At 37.9% G+C, this 22850-nt stretch overlaps 1 protein-coding gene across 2 annotated transcripts; it reads left to right on the forward strand.

The window, feature by feature from the left end:
• The first annotated feature begins 343 nt into the window (after positions 1–343).
• LOC122300294 lies at positions 344–22833 on the forward strand. 2 transcript variants are annotated; one of them, XM_043110826.1, is made up of 10 exons: positions 344–661; positions 1689–1751; positions 2234–3159; positions 13412–14087; positions 14175–14258; positions 15454–15702; positions 21824–21921; positions 22110–22209; positions 22333–22431; positions 22524–22833. In XM_043110826.1, the coding sequence occupies exons 3-10, from the start codon at positions 2237–2239 to the stop codon at positions 22584–22586; spliced, it is 2292 nt and encodes a 763-aa protein (XP_042966760.1). In that variant the 5' UTR covers positions 344–661; positions 1689–1751; positions 2234–2236; the 3' UTR covers positions 22587–22833. The 2 variants fall into 2 exon arrangements, with proteins under 2 accessions (XP_042966760.1, XP_042966759.1); XM_043110825.1 differs by lacking the exon at positions 1689–1751 and having other exon boundaries at positions 345–661.
• The last annotated feature ends 17 nt before the right edge of the window (positions 22834–22850 follow it).

Genomic DNA, 22850 nt, shown 5'->3' on the forward strand with positions numbered 1-22850 from the left:
GTTGCTTTACTAAATTGTATTTTTTTTTTTTCTTTCCGCTCTTTAAATTTGGATTAAAAATATTAGAACAGGACTTTTTTGCATAATTGAGAAGAAAATAAATTTAATCAACTAATGTAATTTAATTAAAAATAAATTTAATTAATTTACATGATTACATTGGTTAATTGAATTTATATATTTTTTAGATTATATAAGAAGGTTATATTCTAAAATTTTTAATTCAGATTTAAATAGTAAAAAGAAAAAAAAGATAATAAAATAATAATAAATAAAATGTAAGGATTACGGACGTATACATTCAGATACTTAAAACCCAAACACTGCTTTAAAAAAGAGAGAGAGAGAGAGAAACCCAAACAGATACTGCATCAGATTTTAGGGTTTTTATTTTTTATTTTTTGAAGTTTTTGGGTCGAAGAAGATAAAAGAGGGTTGGATGGTTGGCTTGGGCTAACTCGACCCGGCCTGTTCTTTAGGGACCCGACCCTTCGCCGCACCTGGAAACGAAACAACGGGCCTAAGGCTGTAAGACAGGGGGAAGGAGAATGAGATGAGACATGATGAGTCTATGGCATGGTCATCTTCCTTGGATTCCTCGAATTTAAATTCAACTTCAGGTCTTCTCTCTCTCTTGGATTTGAACCTGCAACAAGATCAGGTACCCTTCCTCTCTCTCTCTGGTTCTCTGGGTTAAAAATCGCATTTTATTTTTGAGGTCGGTTTACTTCCTCCTGATTCTCTTCTATGTTAAATTTTCCTTTATTATTATTATTTTTTTTTTTGTTTTGAAAATTTTCATTGAATCAGTCATGTTGTTTTGTTACGATATTATTAATTAAAAAAATTAATTTATTATTCTTGAATCGATCATATTGTTTTGATACTATTTAGTTAATTAATTAATTAATATTGTTTGATATTTTATATTTGTGGGGTAGATATACTTGCATTTAGACATTTTAATTTTAATTTTTAATCTCATGCCCTATTTTAATGTTAATTACGAGTTTTATACAATTTTTATATGAAACATTTCATATGGTTAATATCATTTTCTGGTTTATTTTTTATTTTTTTTTTATGGGGGGTTGCATTAAAAAAAATAATTTTTTCATAGTATTCTCTCTTTTACCGACGGTGATGTTGAGGCTTAAATGAATTCGTGTTTGTGAAAGCTTATTCCAGATGTTCGTTATGTAAATTTTTTGATGGGTAAAATGATGTTCTGTGTATAATCATAAGGTGAAAATGTCAGAGGGCAATGAAGCTTGCCTAATTTTAGCCCACTTCAGAACATTGGCTCATGATTCTATTACCGTGCTTTATATTTGCTAATGGCTTTCATAGCTTAGAACGGTGCATGGTTTGAACAAATCGGACAGCGAATCCTTTGTTGATAGGGCTTGAGATTATGAATCCAAGATGAACTCATGATACATCAGATGTGGAAAGTCCAATCAAGTAGCTCTTTTAGTGTTTTAAAATGCAATCCATGCCATGTTGATGCTAATTTTTTCTTAACAAGATAGTATTATCCTTTTAATTAAATAAAAAAAAATGATTTTGCTTTTAAATTTATTGGAGTGTTTGGTGTAAGGCTTTTCAAATAAGTATGCTGCAACTGTTGCACTGCTTTTGTTTAAGTATCATGGTCGAAGGAGATCTTCATATTGTATTTTTTGCAGGATTATTACTTTCTGTGCAGAAAGGTTACCCATCCTTTCCTTCTTTCTCAATACACATAAACTGTTAGTTTTTTTCTCCATTGAAATATATCCCTATGGTCGATTAATATCTTGGATACTTAATATTTTGGATGTCCTGTACTTTTGAAGTTATTTAATTTCCTAAAATCTGAGCCATGTTCTTTCTACATAGTTGATGTCAGTATGCTGACATGCCTATATGCATATGTTTGGCTTCTTTTATTTGTAGCTTTTGGTTCAACATGTTGGTTCTATGGGATACAGTGGCCAATTATACCTTTATCTCGATTTATATCATGTTGACTTTGTAATACTGCATGCACTATTAACTGATTTTTTGGGTAGTCCGTAGTTCTTTTGATGCTTTCATTCTATGCAGTGCTCTTAAGAAATCTATCTTATGTGTGAAAGTTTCTTACATATAAAAAAATGGGTAAAAGTTTCTTGTTAGTTGTAGTGGCTATGGAATTTATTGATTTAACTTGGTTGTCTGGATTTTTTTTTTTCCTTTTAAATTGATGCAGAACATGGAGGATATGGACATTGATCAGGTAGTTGATGTCCCTGACACGCCTGATAGGTTAGCTGCCCGTCGTAGTTTTGGTAAAAATTGTATGGAGCTAGAAAGAAATGTATCATCGGCTGTTGATTTAAGGACTCCAGATTTTGTGGATGAAAAATGCATGAATGGACTGAAAGGCAGAAATAGGCTGTTCAATGGTAAAGGCCAAAATGGAAAATTGGTTATTCGTTCCCGGAAAAGTATCAGAAATGATGAACCTAAGGGATCCAACAACTCTATTGTTCATTCCCCATCAGAGAACCCATATGCTCCCCGGAATGCTTGCATACTTAGGAGACCAGCAAAAGACGAAAGCTATAGTCATAAGACCAGACACTCTATTGGAGCTGAAAATATGGATAAAGAGAAAGGCACACGCTTTACGCTTCCTTCTAAATCATCTAGCTGCCAAGAAGACACTTTGAGTTTCATTCCAGGTTCTTCTAAGGCATCTAGCAATGCCTATAAAGGGAAGGAAAAATTAGAGGATGATACATTTAAAGTTCCTGGTTTGGATTTGGCTCTTGGAAAAGGAGCTAATATGTCTGCTGATTCTCAACATGAAACTGGAAAACAAATGCCCGTGCCTGATAGTTCCCTTACCCTTCCAAGATTCAGTGGGCAAAAAAGGTTGGTTCGAAATGGTTGTATCTCTCCACTTAATATAGCAACAAGGGCAAAACAATTAGCTGAACGGCAAAGTACCAGCTCCACTGGTGAACAGAGTCATTTGGGGGCAATGGTTTCCAAAAGTCCGGCTTGTCTGAAAAATATAAGGGACATAGTTTCAGAAGACAATAGTGGTGATAGAGTGAAAGGAAAAGGTGTTAGTATTCATCCTTCTGCATCAAAGGAGCAAGGTGCCAATATTTTTTGTACAACTGGCAGGTAATTTGTTTGTTTGCAGTGCTTGTTCCTACATAGATGTTGCAAAATGATAGTTACATTCTTGCTATTTAGGACCAAACTTTTCAGTTCCGCATTCATAAATAACAAGGAATTCTGTTATATGGATGATGAATTCCAAGGAATTCATTAGTATCCTTAATATCAAATGGTACTTATGTCGATATTTTTTCTTACCTTTCTGATCCTTCCCGCAGCAGAATCGGTTGTTTTTCTCATGAAGCCTTTGTTCTTTTTTCTAGGTTGTTTGTTTTTATTGAAGTCCATTGTAGTGATTTTACAGATCTGATACTAAATCTGGTTGTTCGATACAACTAGATCTTAATGCTTGTTGCATCTTTCCTGCTTCTTGGTTATTTTTCTGCTGAGAACCTGCCCTGAAGTTGACAATGTTAACAGTAGTTGTTTTATATTTTTTTCCATCTTATTTCGTTTGGTATTAGCCATGCTCCCGTGTACTAATTTTTGTTTTAGCTTAAAGATGGGCAAAAAGTTAAAAAACTGACACAGAACATGATTTACCAGTGGCTCTATCATTTTATTGAGTGTAAATCTGGTTTGGCAACAACCTTGTATTGCTTGAGCAGTCTGAAGAATCTCATCTGCCCTAAGTGATTTCTAGTCCACCTTGAACCCTAATAGCTCTCTTTGTGTTTGCGCGTGCGCTAAAGAACAAAGGCCTTGAGAAAGTGAAGTTGATATAAATGGGACTTGTACAAGGAAAACCCCCCATCTCCACCCTTCACCCAACAATAAAATATTATTATAAGTGAAATCTCCACAACAATTATGAAGAAAAAGAGAGATGAAGGAAAATCAGATAAACAAATAGAAGATCTACTTGAGGAATTCAATGCCAAATTTTTCTTTCAAGGAATTATATGCCCAAATACTACCTCATAACTAGGGCTATATTCATTCCAAGCTCGGGTGAGTTGAGGCTGTTCAAGCTTAGCTTGAATATCTAAAAAATCTGGCTCAAGCTTGGTTTGTATAGAAGTCGAGCTCTATTGAGCTTGGTTTGATTGTAGAAAATCCAGCTCGATCTCGAATTGAGCTGTCGAGTGCTTAATTGAGCTTGGCTTGGCTTGACTAGAGTTTTTTTTTTTTTTTTTTTAAAATTTCTTATATTCTTTTTTTTTTTAATAAGTAAGAAGAATAATTTTATTAATCCACATAATTAGGCAAAGCCCAAATACACAGAAAGTATACAAGAGATGAACCTGATTACAAGCTAAGCGTTGTGAAAAACAGCATATAAGTCATTAAAACTAGTCCCATTCAATACAATAGCTGAATCCCAAAGTAACAATGTATGAAAGAAAAAGTCACTAAACCCTCCCAATGAACGTTCCCTATTATCAAAACAGTGGCTATTCCTCTCATTCCAAATGCACCACATTAAGTATAGAGGCACCATCTTCCAAAAAGCCATGATTTGGCAATTGCCCCGGATACCTCCCCAACATGACAATAGATCTACCACCCTCCTTGGCATTACCCATGTGATACCAAGCCTAGTAAAGATTTCATCCCATAAAGCCTTAGCCACATCACAGTGAAGAAGAAGATCCACCGATTCACCATCTCTTTTACACATAAAACACTAATCTATTATAAAAGGACCAAGCTTTTTCAGCTTGTCAATTGTCAACATTTTCCCATGGGAGGCCAGCCAGCCAGCCAAAGAAAGTAATTTTGAGAGGAACATTACTCTTCCATATGCTCTTCCATGGGAAGTCGATGGAAGAATGGGTCGACATAGCTTTATAAAAGGATTTGATCGAGAATTTCTTGTTCCCTAAATGAGTCTAAAGCAACCTGTCATCAACTTTCCTTAATAGCTTTATAAGGCATTCCCCTCCCGATGGTATCGCCAGGGCCATTTCCCTAATAGTGCATTATTGAAGGTTCTCAACTTTCTAACCCCCAGGCCTCCTCAAGATAAAGGGGTATAGATCTTATCCCGTTTAATCGAATGTAATTTTTTCACATCCTCAAGATCTCCCCACCACAAGAAATCACAAACAATCTTCTCCAATCTATTTGCCACCCGTATGGGCAAGGAAATAAAGATAAAAGGTACATTGGGAGGTTAGATAACGTGCTCTTGATTAAAGTAATTTTGCTGCCTTTGGACAAATAAAACCTCTTTCAACCCGCCAATCTGCATTCAATCTTTTCAACAATCCCATCAAACATCGCCGTGGATTTATAAGGAACCCCCAAGGGAAGGCCGAGGTACTTCATAGGCAAGGATGACACCTTGCAACCCAAGATAGCAGCCAATTTGCCTAAGTTATGAACTAAGCCAATAGGAACCATTCCAGATTTTGAAAAATTCACCTTAAGGTTGGAGACAGCTTCAAAACAAAGCAATAGAGCCCTTAAAGGAACAAATCTGGTTGGGGTCCGGTTTACAAAGAATCAGCAAAGAGGAGATGGGAGACATTCAAGCAACCATTTGAGGAACTGCCCACCGAAAAACCCGAGATAAAGCCCCTACCCTTCACTGTCTTCACCATTCTACTCAAGACATCCATTACTAGTGCAAACAAGAAAGGGGACAAAGGGTCTTCTTGTTTCAAGCCCCAATAACTATTAAAGAAATCTTCGGGAGTGCCATTGACCAGAATTGAGAATCTGACGATTGTGATGCAATGTTTCATCCACTAGCACCATCTCTCTCCAAAACCATATCTACCAAGAATATACACTAGAAAATCCCAATTAATGTGATCAAAAGCCTTCTTCATATCCAATTTACAAAGAAAACCTAGGGTACCGACTCTGACTTTACTTTCCAAGCATTCATTCACAATTAGGACCGAGTCAAGGATTTGTCTACCCTTGACAAAGGCATTTTGGGATTTCGAGATCTTCCCATGACTTCACTCAACTAATTAGCTAGGACTTTAGAAATGATCTTGTATACCCCACTTACGAGACTTATGGGACAGAAGTCTTTTACCTCCATCGACCTTGCCCGTTTTGGAATAAGGGCAATGAATGTAGTGTTAAGAATTTTCTCAAATTTCATTAGTGAGTGAAATTCGAGAAAAACCTTCATGATGTCCTTCCTAACAATATCCCAGCAAGCCTGAAAGAAAGCCATTGAGAAGCCATATGGACCCAACACTTTGTCTTTATCCATTTCTCTTAACGCACTAAGCACCTCATCTTCTTCAAACGATCTCTCCAACTAAGTTGCACTTGACTGATCAATTGAATAAAAAACCAGCCCGTCAACCTTAAGGTGTAACGCCCCAATGGAAGGCTCAAACCACATGACTTAGACTCCAAAAGTACTAGTCAATGATATAATTGGAGCCCCATTGAAACCTTATAAAGAGCAAAAACTTCTTCTTCCTAAGAAATGTGGGATCCCATACATCACTTATCCATATTCTTATCCTTATCATATGGAGCATCACAATCTCCCCCCCTTAAATTCCCAATGTTCTCGTCAGATCTATCCTTTGTAGGTGGCATGGCTCAAGTCCCATATTTCTAGTTGAGATAAGTTCTAATACCATTTGCAACGCCCCAATAGAAGGCTCAAACAACATGACCTATACTCCAAAAGGACTAGTCAATGATAGAATTGGAGACTCATTGGAACCTTATAAAGAGCAAGAACTTCTCATTCCCAAGCAATGTGGGATCCCATATACCACCTACCCTTATTCTTATCATATGGGGTATCACATTAGGCCTTCAAGGGTATTGTTCCGTGAGAAGCTTTTCGTAAAAGTGAACAATGTGATCCTTAATTTCAGCATTGTCTGTAAGAACCCTACCTTCTGAATGAAGAACCTCAATGGAATTTTTCCTTTGGTGGGAGTTAGCTACTTGGTGAAAAAATTTTGTGCTTTTGTCCCCTTCTTTCAACCAAAGAGCCTGATATTTTTGTCTTCAAGAGATCTCTTCCATAAGGGTGAACTTTTCCAGCTCAGTCACGACAACCATTTTCCTTGCCTTATTTTCAACCAAGAGAGCACCATCAACCTCTTTTTCATCAAAACACTGCAACTCCTGAAAAAGTATATTCTGCTGGTCATTAGTGTTTCTGAAGACTTCCATGTTCCATTTTTTCAAATAATTTTTCAGGGCTTTAATTTTCCCAGCTAAAACAAAGCTAGGAGTGCTTGAAAATTGGTACGAGGACTACCACGATCTAACCTTAGTGCGTGAACCCATCTACTTTCAGTTACATGTTTTTGAATTTAAAGTATCTCCGCCCCTCATGAAGGCCCCCACAATCCAATAAGAAGGGGAAATGGTCAAAACATAGCCTAGGAAGGCGTTTTTGGCAAGGTTAAGAAAATGTGTTTCCTAAGAAGGAGAGACAATAAATCTATTCAACCTAGACCAAGCCCTCCCATCAGACCAAGTGAAGTCTACCCCTGCCAGAGGTAGATCAACCAAATCTAGCTCAAATTTAGAGTTGAGAAGTCAGCCATGGCCTAGCCAAGACTAGAGTCCCTCGACCTTTAACTTAGAAACCGGGTGATGTTAAAGTCCCCTCCAATACACCACAGGCCATCCCACCAACTACTCAAGCCAGCAATCTCATCCCAAAGGAGCCTTCTATTATTATCGATATTAGGCCCATATAATCTAGCAAAACTCCACCCGAAACCATCTTCAACGTTTGTGAAAGAACAAGCCACCAAAAATTCGCCGACATACTCTTCCACCAAATTAACTTCTCTCTTATCCCACATCACTATAATACCTCCTAAGGCACCCTCGGAAGCAAGAGAGGCCCATCCCATGTAAGAGGAACCCCGCAAGCTTCTTATTATAGTTCTGTCCACAAACTTCAACTTAGTCTCTTGCAAACAAATTACATCAACCTTCCAATTCCGAATCATATTCTTCATCTGAAGGCGTTTACTCGGGTCGTTCAGCCCCCAAACATTCCATGAAAGAATTTTAGGCTTCATGTAGCACTAGGATTCACCCATGTCATTATGCTTCCACCTAATGGCACTTTCTTCCCTTGTATTGTAATTAATTGAACAAGAAAGTCTCTTAAGCTCCCTTTCTTTTTTAGAGGCAGATCTACCTAGAAGGGGCTGTCTTGCTTCAATGGCAATACGAAGGGCCTTAAACTGATCCTCAAAGCCTACACAAGAGATCCAGACCAATGTTTTGAATATCGTGCTGGATGCTGTACCGGTCAAGGTACTGGAATGAAATATTTTCGTACTGGTATCGTTTCGTGTACCGTTTTGAGATAATCGATATATGAATAAATTATATATATATATATAAATATATATAAATTATATTCCAAAATAAGTCTATATATGAATAAATTATACATAAATACATATATATATAAATTATAAATAGCCTGGTCTGAATTGGGGGTAAAAAATGAACTTGTAGTTTGAAGAAATGAAAAAAAAAGAGTAAAGGCCGAAATACCGGCCGGTACGTAGGCCGGTACAGCCGGTATTTGGACTGGTACGAAACAGGTAAAATACCTGTACCGGACCAGTGGCCGGTACGGCATATACTGGCCGTAATGGCCGGTACGGTACAATATTTAAAATATTGATCGACACAATTGCGAATTTCATCTACCTTCTGAAGAACCCAGTCTGATTGTAATCTAGCCCATAAAGGCGCTGAAGGCAAATAACACATAGGACTAGGCTCGTCCTCATAATCATCTAATTTGTTTAAAGAAGCACTAGCCCCGAACTCCTTGCAAACCAACTGCAGTTCAGACCCATCATCCGAAAGAATCTCATCTTTTGAAGGAGACTCATCTGCTTTTTCCAAAGTACACAATATCCTAGAAGGACCCTCGTCGGCGGTTGAAACTGACCCCATAACTTTAGCGAATTCATAAGCAGATGACTGGGGGCATTCAGAATGTTGAAGAGCTATTGTTATCTTGAGGACAGACAGAAGCTTCGATCCGAGCCAACCCATCTGAAGTCGTCCCCTCTTAGTGTTTGTACACCCATTTCGTGGCCGTAGGCTGGTTGTTATTACTAACCTGTAAGTCTCTAGCAACAGGCGACCCTTTCTGTGTCTCGTCGGTGGCTCAAGGACAAGCAAGGGCTTCATTTCGAGCCAACCCATCTGGGGCTGTTGTCTTGTCGTGGCTGTGCAACCCTACCGAGGGCAGGAGCTGCACCCTTCTCGAAGCCAGAGTGTTGTCGGCAACCAGTGACCCTTTCAGATTTTTAGTTACTGATAAAATCTTATGGCTTTTTATTAGTAACTAAAGATAAGATTAGCAAGTGGTTGCTGGTCGCTTGTCCAGATTGGTTGCTGGTCGCTGTATGTCCAATAATCATACATGATCTAGATTGGAGAGATTTTTAATATCACTAGAGTGGGAAACTCACTATCCGGAGCTTTATCAAAAGAGGATGCCTTATCTAATGCTCGGATCATTTTCCATTATTACTAGATTGTGGAGGTGTTCAGGGAGGGCATCGGAATTTTATGTTCGAAAACATGTGGCTGAACACTGAAGGTTTTGTATAAAGGGTTAGGCAATGGTGGGATTCTTTTAAGATTGATGGCACTTCTAGCTTCAGTTTTGCTAGTAAGTTGAAAGCTTTAAAAAATGATTTAAAGTTATGGAACACTCAATCGTTTGGTGATGTAGGAGACTGTAAAAGTCCATGCTAGAAGAGCTTCAGGAGGTAGAAAGGACTCAAGATGGGAGGGGCTCTTTCTATGGAGGGAGCATCTCGGAAGGTTGAGCTAAAGATAGAATTAGAAAGGGTCGTGTTACTGAAGGAGATCTTTTGATGTCAAAAATCAAGAGCTGTATGGTTGAAAGAAGGGGATTGCAGCACAGAGTTCTTCATGGAGTGGCCAGCTCCCATAGGAGAACTAACACCGTTGAGATGCTAAAAATAGACGGAGTGGACTGTATGGAGGCTCCTATAATTAGGGAGCATATTGTGGGATTTTTTGAACACTTACTTTCTGAATAGGTGGGATGGCGGCCAAAACTCGATGGACTAACCTTTGAGTCCATTCATCCATAAGTTTCGTGGCTGGAGCGGCCTTTTGAGGAACTAGAGGTAAAGCAGCTGGCCTCGAGAGCTTTTCCATCGGATTTTTTCAAACTTGTTGGGATGTGGTGAGGGTGGATTTAATGAAAGTGTTCCAAGAATTCTTTTCAGTCTGGAAATTTGAGAAAAGCCTCAACGCCACATTTATTGCACTCATTTCTAAGAAGATTGCGGTCTATGAGGTGAAGTATTACTAGCCCATTAGGCTTGTGAATGAAAGATATAAGATTATTTCTAAGGTGCTTGCTAATTGCTTAGGAGCGGTTTTGGGGAGGATCATTACAAAACCCCAAAATGCTTTTGTTAAAGATAGGCAAATTCTGAATTCAGTCCTCATTGCTAATGAATGCCTAGACAGTAGGCTAAAATCTGGCCAGCTGGGAATTTTATGCAAGTTAGATATGGAGAAGGTGTATGATCATATGAATTGGGAGTTCTTACTCTATGTGCTTGGGAGGTGCGGCTTTGGGGAGAAATGGTGCTCGTGGATTAGATGCTGTATTTCAATGGTGAGGTTTTCCGTATTGGTGAATGGCTGCCCACATGGTTTCTTTAATAGCTCTCGAGATCTAAGACAAGGAGATCCTTTGTCTCCATTCCAATTTGTTCTTGTCATGGAGGCACTTAGTAAATGATTCTAGCCTTGGTGAATAGTGGCTTTATCGAGGATTCTAGGTGGATAATCCTAATAGGGGCACCATTAACCTATCTCACTTATTGTTTGCAAATGATACACTGATTTTTTGTGAGGTAGAACAAAACCAAATTAGAACACTGAGGGCATTATTACTTTGTTTTAAAGCGGTGTTTGGGTTAAAAGTGAACTTTGATAAATTAGAATTGGTGCCAGTGGGTAATGTTCCTAACATCTCTTAGTTGGCTAGTATCCTTGGATGTAAGGTTTCCTCTCTTCCCATGAATTAAGTTGGTCTTCCTTTGGGGGCAGCTGCAAGATTTATATTGATTTGGGATACAGTGGTGGAGAAGATTGAATGCAGATTGGCAGGTCAGAAGAAATCATATCTCTCAAAAGGTGGTAGGATCACCCTTATCAAAAGTATGCTTTCTAATCTACCAATATATTTTTTATTTTTATTTCCAATTCCAGCAAGTGTGGTAAACCGTATTGAGAAGCTATATCGTGATTTTCTTTGGAGTGAGATAGGAGAAGAATTCAAGTATCATCTAGTCAAGTGGGATAAGGTATGTTGTCCAGTCTCCTCGGGTGGGTTGGGTATTAGAAACTTGAGGATTTTCAATCAAGCCTTGCTTGGGAAATGGTTGTGGAGATATAATATGGAATCGAAAGCCCCATGGAAGTCAGTGATTGATTGCAAATATGAAAGCTTTTTTTTTTTTTTTTTTTGGAGGATTGGGGGGGGGGGGGGGGGGGGGGGCACTAGGGAGGTCCATGGGGTTTATGGAGTGGGGAGTTGGAAGCACATTCGAAGAGGGTGGGGGATCTTTAATTGGCATACTAGATTGGTGTTGGGTGATGGATCTAGAATAAAATTCTGGGCTGACCAATGGTGTGGAGATCAAGCCCTAAAGGATTTATTCCCATCAGTTTTTAGGATTGTAGGCAAGAAAGATGCCTCGGTGGCTAATTGCATGGAGTCATTTGGGGAACTAGTCCAATGGAACGGGAATTTCACTAGAGCCGCCCAAGATTGGGAAGTTGGCAGCTTAGGAGTTCTTTGCTCTTCTATACACCATGAGGCAGAGAACCCAAGGAGCAGATAAGATGTGGTGGAGACCCACATGTAAAGGTAAATTCTCAGTCTATTCTTTCTATAGGTTGCTAACACAACCACAGAATATGCAATTCCCTTGGAGAAGGATATGGAGAAACAAGGCGTCTCCTGAAGCAGCATTTTTTGTATGGACAGTAGCATTAGGTAAGATCTTGATGACAAGTAATCTATGGAGACGTAAGGTGATCATAGTATATTGTTGTTGTATGTGTATGAAAAATGGTGAAAATGTGGATCATTTACTGTTGCATTGTGAGGTGGCTGGAATTTTATGGAATGAAGTGTTAATAGAAAGGAGTTAGCTTGGGTTATGCCTGCCACAGTGACAGAGCTCATGGCCAGCTGGATAAATCTATGAGGCTTCCTAAAAATCTCAGTGGTGTGGAAAATGGTCCTGATTTGTATCATGTGGTGTCTATGGAAGGAGCGACATGACCTGACATTTGGAGACAAGGAGCGCTTAGTAGAAGAACTTAGATTATTTTTTGTTAGCACTCTTTTTCTTTGGGCCACAGCTATAGATTGTCGTGGCCTCGATTTTCATGATTTTCTTGTTTTTATTACTTCTCTCTAAGTAGGTGTGACCTTTTGTATGCCATCTTGTGTACTTGGGCTATGCCTATTCATATCAATATAATCGTTTACTTATAAAAGAAAATCTATATCTTTTTGTAGAATTCACTTGAGGACTTGACTTTATGCATGCTTCTTTTTATTCTGATATTGTCATTCATTCTCCTATTGTCCTTTTCAACTAGCTTCTTATTGATCAGTTTCACTTAAATTTTAAATACCAAAGATCATATCTGTTCATCTGTCTTTAATTCATCATCATTTTGGAGGTTTGTTCTTAACTACAAAATAAATTCATTGCTTTCTTTTGTTCTCTCTCTGAGAATTGTGGCTAGTTCTCTCTTATAAACATGAGGATGCTCGCTTTTCTCTGATCCTTTAGCTTGCAAATCCAAGTATCATATGCTTCCTACCTTTAGACTTCATGAATATACAGTCAGCATAATTGCAACTCCTGTATTAGTTTTTGAACTTTCTAATATAATTTAAAGAATGATTTGAAGGATGTGGATTCTCAGAAAGTTAGGGATTAGTGTTATGTACTTGTATCGAACAATTTAGCCCTTATTTTTTGGACATATTTTTCATTCTTATTGTGCCAATAGTTGGACAATCATTTAGTTTCGATTTCTTTGGGCTAACATTTGTGAAAGATCTGGTATAGACCAAGTCTTTAACTCTGGCAGAAGTTTTAGACAGCACCTGAGGGAGCTACATTTGAAAATATGATAATGTTAAAAGTTCAACCTTGTTTTGTAATTTCTGTTGCCGGCAATTGTTGGATCAACTTAGGTGTCTCATCTCTTTAAAGTAATATCATTCTAAGGCCTTATAGGTGTTGTGTTTTTGGGGCAGCCCTGTAATTAATAATGAAGAGGTGGATGGAAATAGTTATGTCAGTGGAGACCCATTTGGATGCTCTGAAGAACTACTTGGCTGGAGAAGCACACGGAATCGATCAAAGAAAACTGGTCATCCCTTGTCTGAGAGAGCTGGGTGTCTTTCTGGTGTTGAAAGTTTTGTCACTCAACAACATGAAAACAGAGTGGAGAGAAGAGATGTTGGTAGTGGAATAAACCATAGGGCTCAATTTGATTTTGCAAAAGATCATGATGCAGCTGAAACAACTTCTAAGATTGTCTCCGAGGCTGACCGCATTGCTGGACCACATCGTGCTGCAAATACACTTATTAGAAGGCAAAAGAAACATAAATTGACTTCAAGGAATCCTGGTGAATGCTCTACATCAGTTTCTAATGATTCGGATATTGTGTTTCTTGGTTCATCTTGGGAATCATTGAATTCAAGATCAATCAGAGATCGTAATCGTCAACCTCAGGGCAGTTTGCATCAAGTAATTGAAGTTGATGAATTATCACCTGAAATGACTCAACCCATCTCCCGTGGTTTGGATTGTGTGGATAACGATGACTCGGATGCTAGGGCAAGACAATTAGAAGCAGATGAATTATTGGCCCGGGAACTCCAAGAACAACTATATCAGGAGGTGCCTGTTGTTGGAGGCGGTGAGGTAGGTTTCTTTGTATGGATGTTTTAATGGTTTTTTTTTTTTTTTGCAAGTAGTGATCCTTGTAAGTGTTTCATGATGTTTTTGTAGATTGATGAAAACTTAGCATGGGTCCTGCAGCAGGAAGATGTTTTTGATGGCGCTTCTGGTGGAAGTCACAATGAATCACATCTTGTGAGTGAGCCTCCTTTTTGCTGATGTTAATAATATGGAAAGCAGCATCAAATTCATGTTATTGAAAATATGGCATTGCAGACATAAGTACTAATAGGAAAGTATAAGCCAGTTGTCATTAAGCATTGGTTGTAAAATTATGCCACGCTCATACCTTGGCCATTTAATATATAGAGACCTCTATATAGTCTGAGTGGTATTTAACAAATGATCGTGATAATTTTTGTAATGTTTAAAGTCTTTAATCCTGACGGCAGCAATTGAGGTGAGCTAGGCCAAATTTGAATATTTGAGATTGATCTGTTTAGTTTATATTAAATGCCAAGCTCAAGCTAATCCTTAAGCATGATGCATACCCAAAGGACTACAGAAGGTTAGAAAGGACAAGAACTTCTCCCTTCCAGGCAATATGAAATCTTTTTTTTTTTTTTTTTTTTTTCATTGGTAAACAAATTTTTATTAATTGAAAGAGTAGACAAGAGCCCAAGTATATGGGTAGATGATTTTCTGTACTCATCCCGGGTTTATGACTTTCTAGGAGTATTCCCAGCCTGTTTTAGATTTGTATAGGACTTTTATGTTTTATATGTATGTTTGTTTCATCATAGAAAGAGACATCATAAGATAAAACTTAGAAACCTAAGAATTAGCAAATTTGATGGACAAATTTTATGAGTTGGAGTGTTTGTCATTTGTACTGACCGAGGATAGCATTGGCCACATTTGTGATATGACCCTAGAAGAACTCGTTTAGTCAAAGCTTCCCTATAATCATTAATAAAGACCAGTTTTACATAGTAAGTAGCCAATGTGAGACAAGCACTCACCACTACCTTTCTAACTTATACACTCTATAAGACATTCCTTTTCCCAATGTGGAACTGGGTTGTTACAAGCCTACAAGGCCTGACTCTGCTGAATGCTCGCTTTGTTTTGCTAATGCCTGCCACTAGCTTTCACTCAGAAAGCACGATCGTATCATTATGGTGGCTGATATTTTTTTAAATTTTCACTAAGTTGATGTTACGAATTAGAATGTTAAATCATAAAGGAAGTTTCTTACTGGCAAGTTGGACATCAATTTTCCCTGCATATGTAGTATTTGTTTTCTGTTAGTTACTTGGGGTAACTTATTCTTTGTTGGACTATTCTGCTAGATTTCACTAACAGCTCATTTGGGTTGCATATTTGTCAGAGAGGCTCATTGGCATCACATGCACATAGACAACCTCTGTCTCGGTTTTCTCAAAACCCTTTAACTAGGAGAGGAACCCAGGCTCGAGCTCCTACATCTCGACGAATAGCACAGTCAATGGGAGCCCAGGTGAGAGTTCCTACCTCTAGTAGAATAGCACGGTTGAGGAATCGCTTTTCCAGACATTCTCCTGCATTGTCATCAAATGGAAGGAATCTACAGTTTCCTTTGGACATGGATTTAGACATGGTATCTCTCTCTCTCTCTCTCTCTACCCGTTATTTTTCTTCCCCCCACCCTTTTTCTTTTTCTTAACTGTGTCATTTGATGATGGGATATAAATTGAGACACCTTGATAGTTTTGATGGCTAGATGTATTAGACATATCTGATGGTAGTCAAGTTATATTCTAATGCTACCTCAGGTATGTCTTGTTATAGGTTATAGGGATTAGGAAGATCAGATGTGTTTCTGGTTTCATTGTTTTTGGATAGGTATAATCTATTTTTTGAAAGGAAAAATAGGCGTAGCCTAAGTGCAAAGGAGGTATATATAATGAGAACACCTAATTACAAATTAAGACCTAGAAATGATACAAGAAAGTCATAGAAACTAGTCTGTTTACTTCCTGTGTACTTGGGCTATGCCTATTTACTTGTCTTAATAAAATTTTCTTACCAATAAAAAAAAGTCATAGAAACTAGCCTGGTTGAGGACAATGACCGAAGCCCATAAATACAAGGTGTTAAAGAAAAATCTCTTGCACTCATCCGAGGAATGTTCTCAATCTTCAAAGCATTGACAATTTGTGCTCATGCAAAGGCACCACATTAGACATAAAGGAATCATTTTCCAGAGTGGAAATTTGGGGTTCACCTTGAAGAACTACCCTTCGACAGGCCAGAAGATCCACCAACCTACTTGGCATTACCCATGCCAATCCGGTCCTGTTAAAAATATCATCCCACAATATCCTGGCCACCTCACTGTGTAATAATAAATGATCCATCATTTCACCATTTTTCTTACATATATAAAACCAATCAATAACAATAAGCCTATGCTTCCTCAGATTATCGATGGTAAGGATTTTCTCAAGGGAAGCAGTCCAGTCAAGGAAAGCTACCTTGGGAGCCACGTAACATCTTCAAATGCACTTACAAGGAAAAGGGTTGTGGTTATGAGCCGTCAGAACCTTGTAGAAAGACTGAACTGTGAATCTCCTGTTTCTGGTTTGAAACCAAACCATCTTATCCGCCTCCACATTACCATATTCAAAGCATACAACAAGTTGAAAAATTCAGAGAAGGCACCTAACTCCCAATCTTGAGCCGATCTAAAAAAATAAACATTCCTCTAAGTGAGCCACTAGAGCTATCTTTCATCTCTGCCACCAAAGCTTTCCTTATCTTGAGCAATCCGATAGAGAGTAGGGATTGTGGTCTTGAGGGCCCCATCTCTACACCGAGTATCGTGCCAAAAGTACACTCTTGAACCCTCACCAACCTCAAATCTGCATTATGTAGAAAAGCCCCACCATCCGCTTGTAATATTTTTCCACAGCCCTACCTCGTACGCACCCCTAACTTCATTTGAACACCATCCCCCTCTATCACTTGCATACTTAGTGTCAATAACCACCCTCCATAAAGCCTCCCTCTCTTGATGATATCACCACAACCACTTCTGAAGGAGGGTCCTATTAAACATCGTCAACTTACAGACCCCCAACCCACAACTAGAAATCGGGGTGCATACCTTATCCCAACCCCCTCTTAATATGATTGGCCACACCTGCAGATGAGGGAAAAACAAAGATAGGATATATGTTGGGAGGTTAGAGAGTGTGCTTTTGATTTAAGTAATTCTGCCCCTTAGACAAGTATAGCTTTTTGTAACTAGCCAGTTTTCTTTCTATCTTCTCAATCACTCCATCCCAAATCACCTTTGCCTTAAAAGCAGCCACCAAAGGAAGAGCAAGATATTTCACTGGTAAGAGCATTGGCAATGGCCTAGCCATTGTCAAGTCTAAATTTTGACTAAAATTAGAGCTTTTGGCTAAAGTCCAAACTAATAGAGATAGTGATCCACATTGGACTAGCTATCATAAAGTCAAAATAATAATATAATATTATATATTTTAATAATAATTTTTTTAATTTTTTTTTTTAATACCATAAAGTCCAAACCAACTCTTCATTCAGTTTGAGGCCTGTAGATACAACAATTTCAAACCAAGGTTTGCTCCAAGTCTCCTAAATTTTCTTTGATGTTAATCACTAATTCTCTATGTCGATCTCTCTCTGTAATTGAATCAATTGCTTCCCCTTCAATTCTCTCTATGTCCATATGTAAACCTGCATGCATCACAAATACTCCATGTTATTAATTCAGCAGACCTTGAGTTATTATTTAATAAATAGAACCTTTATAAAAAAAAATTTAGTTGAATAATTTTATAACTTATCCTCTAGTCTCCTTTATTTCTATGTCAATGATGAAAAACATCACAAGCTTTGCTCTTCTGATAAAAGCCTGCACTATGCTCCTATACTCTTCTTATAAAAGCCTGCACTATGCAGAAAAATCCTCACAGCCCCAATTACTGCATTGCACATTTTCCTGTACCAAACTCGAACTGAGAATAATCCTGCACTATGCAGTCCAAACTCAAACTCAAATATGAACTTAACATCTATAAGACCAATTAATATCTTCTGATAAATGCCTGCACTATGCAGAAAAATCCTGACAGCCCCAATTACTACATTTTTCAACCAACATAGCAATCATCGGCATTCCCAAGTTAAACCAATCCAATGAATTATCAATTTTGATGAACTTCCTCATAAATATCATCCCTGTATTCTAATTTCCAGAACTTAATAAAAAAAAATTAGATCTTTGTTTTTTGCAACTAAATGTCACCCACAGTTTGCTCAAAGTCTTCTCGTTAGCCAAAATATGCATTAAACTAAATAGACTACAAAAAACCCAATTTTAATTCACTCAAAATAAACTCAACTCAAACTACACGCCAGCTTCATTTTAGCATAGCCAACCTAATAATCCTAGCAACTAGAAATAATCCATTCAAATTCAATTAGGAAGCAAACTTCGAAATTTATAAATACAGAAAGGACCACAGATCGAATCCATAGATCAAATAATACTTGCCAACTTTCGAAAGCACCACTGATCAAATGAGTTTAAAAAAATCAGCCAATACAAATACAAATTGAATCCACAAGCCAATGTAGGAATTTGACCCTTGCCACACAATAGAAATCAAAATAGACCAACTTGGAGAGCCAGTCTAGGGCAGAAAGTACAAGTCTGAACCCAACAACCTTCGGAGGAGGAAAGCAGTAATGTAACTGGGAAAAAAAAGGAAAAATGGAGAGAAGGGGAGAGAGGGAGGGTTGGGCCAATCTAGAGGGAAGAGAAAAAGGGAGAAAAAGAGAAAGGGAAAGAGAAAATGGAAAGAAAAAAATGGAAGGGGCGTTCGGAGTAGAGGGAAGGGAGAAAAGGAGAGGAAGAGAAAGGGGGTGTTGGGAGAAAGAGATTCATGAGGGAAACTAGGAGTCAGTTATGTAATAATGAAGTAATTCAAATGACTATGAACAATTGCTCGTCAAAGATGGAAAAACTTTTACAACTACTGTAGCTCAAAGTCTGAACTTCAGTTATTTGCCTAGGCCAATACAGCGATTTTATTAGAAAACTCTTCATATTTTGGTCAAGACTAGAGTATAGCGAGTCCGATACCACTGCTCTAAGGAAGCAACCTTGTAGTCCAAAATGTTTTCCAGGCTACTAATATTTCTCACTACATCTACCTATAAAAAAAAATATATATATATTTCTCACTACATCCACCGGAACCATTTTGGAGTTCATAAGGTTCACTTTCAGTCCAAAGACTACTTCAAAGCAAAGCAAGAGGGCCCTCAAAGATTGGATATGACCAAGATTTGCGTTGCCAAAGAACAAGATGTTATCTGCTAAAAGAAAATGAGAAATATTGACAACACCAAAATTAGCGCTTCCCACCGAAAAACTTGAAATAAAACCGCCACCAACTGCAACATCTAGCATGTGCCTAAGTGCACCCATAATGATACCAAAAATGAAGAGGGATGATGGGTCCCCTTGTCTCAATCTCCTTGAATGGTTGAGGAAACCTGTTGGAAAGCCATTTACCAAAATAGAGAAACAAACTATGGATACACAATGCTTAATCCAAGTACTCCATTTCTCCCCAAAACTACATCTCCTAGGTAAGCAATACAAAAATTCCCAATTAACATGATCATAGGCCTCCTCCATGTCTAATTTGCATGATTAAACCGGCGCTCCATCTTTGATTCTACTCTCCAAGCATTCATTAGCAATGAGAACCAAATCTAAAATTTTGTCTAACTTTGACAAAACCATCCTGAGGCTTCAAGATAATTTTCTCCATAGTTGTGCTCATTTGATTGGCTGGTACTTTGGTTATAAATTTATACACCCCATTCACTAGACTAATGGGGGTGATAATCCTGCACATCCAAAGCCCCAACCTTATGTAGGGATAAGAGCAATAAAAGTCTTGTTAAGGTTTTTCTCAGACTTCCCATAATTATGAAACTCATGAAAAACCTTCATGGTATCCTCGCCAACAATGTCTGTCCCTACAAGCCTAAAAAAATGCCATAGAGAAACCATCGGGGCCCAGAGCTTGCCTTTAGCCAACCCTCTTAACACTTGTTGAACCTCTTCCATCTCAAATGGTCTTTCCAACCAATTGGCACTCAAAGGGTCAATTGACTTGAAGGCTAGGCTAAGCCATCAAGTCTAGGCCTCCAATTATATTGCTCAATAAAGAGTTTTTCATAGAAGTGGGTGATGTGATCCTTGATCTCAACATGATCCGTTAGAACCTGACCGTCCACATGAAGCATCTCAATGGCATTCTTCCTCTGATGGGAATTGGCCACCCAATGGAAATAACTGGTGCACTTTTTCCCTTCCTTGAGCCTAAGAGCCTGAGCTTTCTGCCTCCGAGAAATCTCCTCCATCGAAAACATTTTCTTAGTTCAGAAGCAATAAGAGTTTTCAATGAAATCTTGTTATCCATGAGAGCGCCAATCTCCTCCCTGCCCTCCAAACGCTGCAACTCCTCAAAGAGAACCTCCACATTCCCAAAGACCTTCATATTCCACTTCTTCAGGTCCTTCAAAGCTTTGAGCTTACAAGCTAGGATAAAACAAGGTTGCCCACAAACTGGTAAGATGAGCACTAGTGTCTCACCTTATGCTCGTGCTGGTATCACATTTCAACTCTCAGATACCACGGTCGTAAATTTTATGGAAAAAAGAAGTATTTGGAGATTACTATATCATTAATGCATAGCGCTGTACAAGAAAAATGTAAAAGGAAGCTGTATGTGTTTTGTTAGAAAAAGAAAGTGTGAGTGGAGAACCCATATGTGGCCATTCTGTGCAAGTTGATAGTAAAAGTGTGTTTAATCCCATCAAGGGTTAGACAATAATCCTGAATTAATCTGGCAAGTATCATGCTTATATGCATAAAAGCTTGTGCATTATGGCAAAGCAGTGTGTTAAAAAAATGCCTAAATGGCAAAGCAGTGTTGAGGATACATCTTTCATGTGAATTAAATTTTAATGTGCTTATTGAGGATGCATAACTACTCAAGTTTTGGATGATGGGTTGGTTTTTATCATATATACTTTTTCATCATTATGATTTTTTGAAACAATTTGTATATAGACGATTATATTAGAAGTTTGAGACATTCCAACTTAAGATACAGTCTTATCTATTGAAGGAAAAAAAAGTTAAAAAGGCGTAATTACATAAAAATCCTGAAGCAATTGTCAAGTTTTGATTGTAGGAACTTTGGTAGTCATTAAATATGGATCCCCATGGAACGTCCGCTGAATGAAAATTACAGACCCATGTGAATCGCAATTTGGATTTTTGGCAAAAAACATTCAATCCGAACCACATCTGTCATCTGGTATTTGGATAAATAAAAAGGCACTATCATAGTATCATGTGCATGGTTCTTTGACACTCTTTTAAGGTTTCGTATGCAGCTCATGTTAGTCTTTGCTACTTCCAGTTATGACTCATTTAGGGTCTAGATTCAATAATTTTGAGGCCATAGAGTGGATATGGATTTTGTTTGAAGTCTTAATTTTTGGCCAAAGTCAATTGGATTCTTATTTATAATCATTGCCTCAAAAGAAAAGGAAGACCTTTCTACTCACTTGTATTAAGCGTGACGATGGATTGTTGATTATGCGATGAATGTTTGCGGGGTGTTTTATAATGGATGCTAATTTTTTGCTTTCGTACACAGAGACTTGATATATTGGAAGCATTAGAGACTGCAGTTGGGCACCTTAGTGATGGGAGTACGGCTAATAGCATCTTACAAGTGCAGCGTGATTTCAATGAGTAAGATCTTATTCTCTGTTAATCGATCTGCACTTTCTGTTAACTCTTTGATTAATCTTCAATGAATCTTGTAGTTATTTATTTATTATTTTAGTCCTGTTTCTTATTGGCCATGGTATATTTCTATGTTCTGGTGGATATATCAACTTAAATTTCAAACATATGTTGAGCCTCTTGTTTTCTTGCAGAAATGATTATGAAATGTTGTTGGCCCTTGATGACGATAATCACCAACACGGCGGTGCATCTGTCAATCAGATTAATTGTCTGCCACAGTCTACTGTACGGGTAAGTGGGTGTGTGTAAATAATTAGACTGGTCACTTTTCTTTTTAGTCTTTGTACGCCTGGTTTGTTAGTTCAGGAGATTTATTTGTTATATCATGCGGTTCTGTTTTATGTTCAACATCAGACTGACGCCAGTGAAGAAGCTTGTGCAATCTGTCTTGAAGTCCCAACTACTGGAGAAACCATTCGCCACCTCCCCTGCTTACACAAATTTCACAAAGATGTAAGAATTTTGTTTTTTCGAAGAACAAAACTTTATTATTGAATAACCTATCGAGCATCTGACTCTTTCTGTTTGTTTTCTTCTTTTGTCAGTGCATTGATCCGTGGCTGAGCAGAAAAACTTCATGCCCAGTTTGCAAGTCTTCCATTACTTAATCTGCATTGAGATTCCAGTGCTCAAGTAATCATGTTGTAGTGAATTACTAATTTACTTCACATCTGCAAGCATTCTTATTTTGGGGCTAAAGCTATAATTTTTTGTTCAATCATATTATTCTACCCATTAGATGATTTTGTAATGGGAAAGTGTGCACAGTGGCAGACTGCATATCATATTTCTGTTTCATTTGATTTTAGAATCCCTACATTTTAAATCACTAATTTTAAGAAGAGCTTAAACTGATGGGTTCAATGTTGCCC

This window comes from Carya illinoinensis, chromosome 2 (assembly GCF_018687715.1).
Source record: "Carya illinoinensis cultivar Pawnee chromosome 2, C.illinoinensisPawnee_v1, whole genome shotgun sequence".
Lineage (NCBI taxonomy): Eukaryota > Viridiplantae > Streptophyta > Magnoliopsida > Fagales > Juglandaceae > Carya > Carya illinoinensis.

Bases quoted from the DNA above. Each gene is read 5' to 3' on its own strand.
- LOC122300294 (XM_043110825.1), top strand. From the start codon at position 554: ATGAGACATGATGAGTCTATGGCATGGTCATCTTCCTTGGATTCCTCG. The intron at 662-2,233 runs GTACCCTTCCTC...AAATTGATGCAG, and splicing joins TGAACCTGCAACAAGATCAG to AACATGGAGGATATGGACAT. The intron at 22,210-22,332 runs GTAAGTGGGTGT...GTTCAACATCAG, and splicing joins TGCCACAGTCTACTGTACGG to ACTGACGCCAGTGAAGAAGC.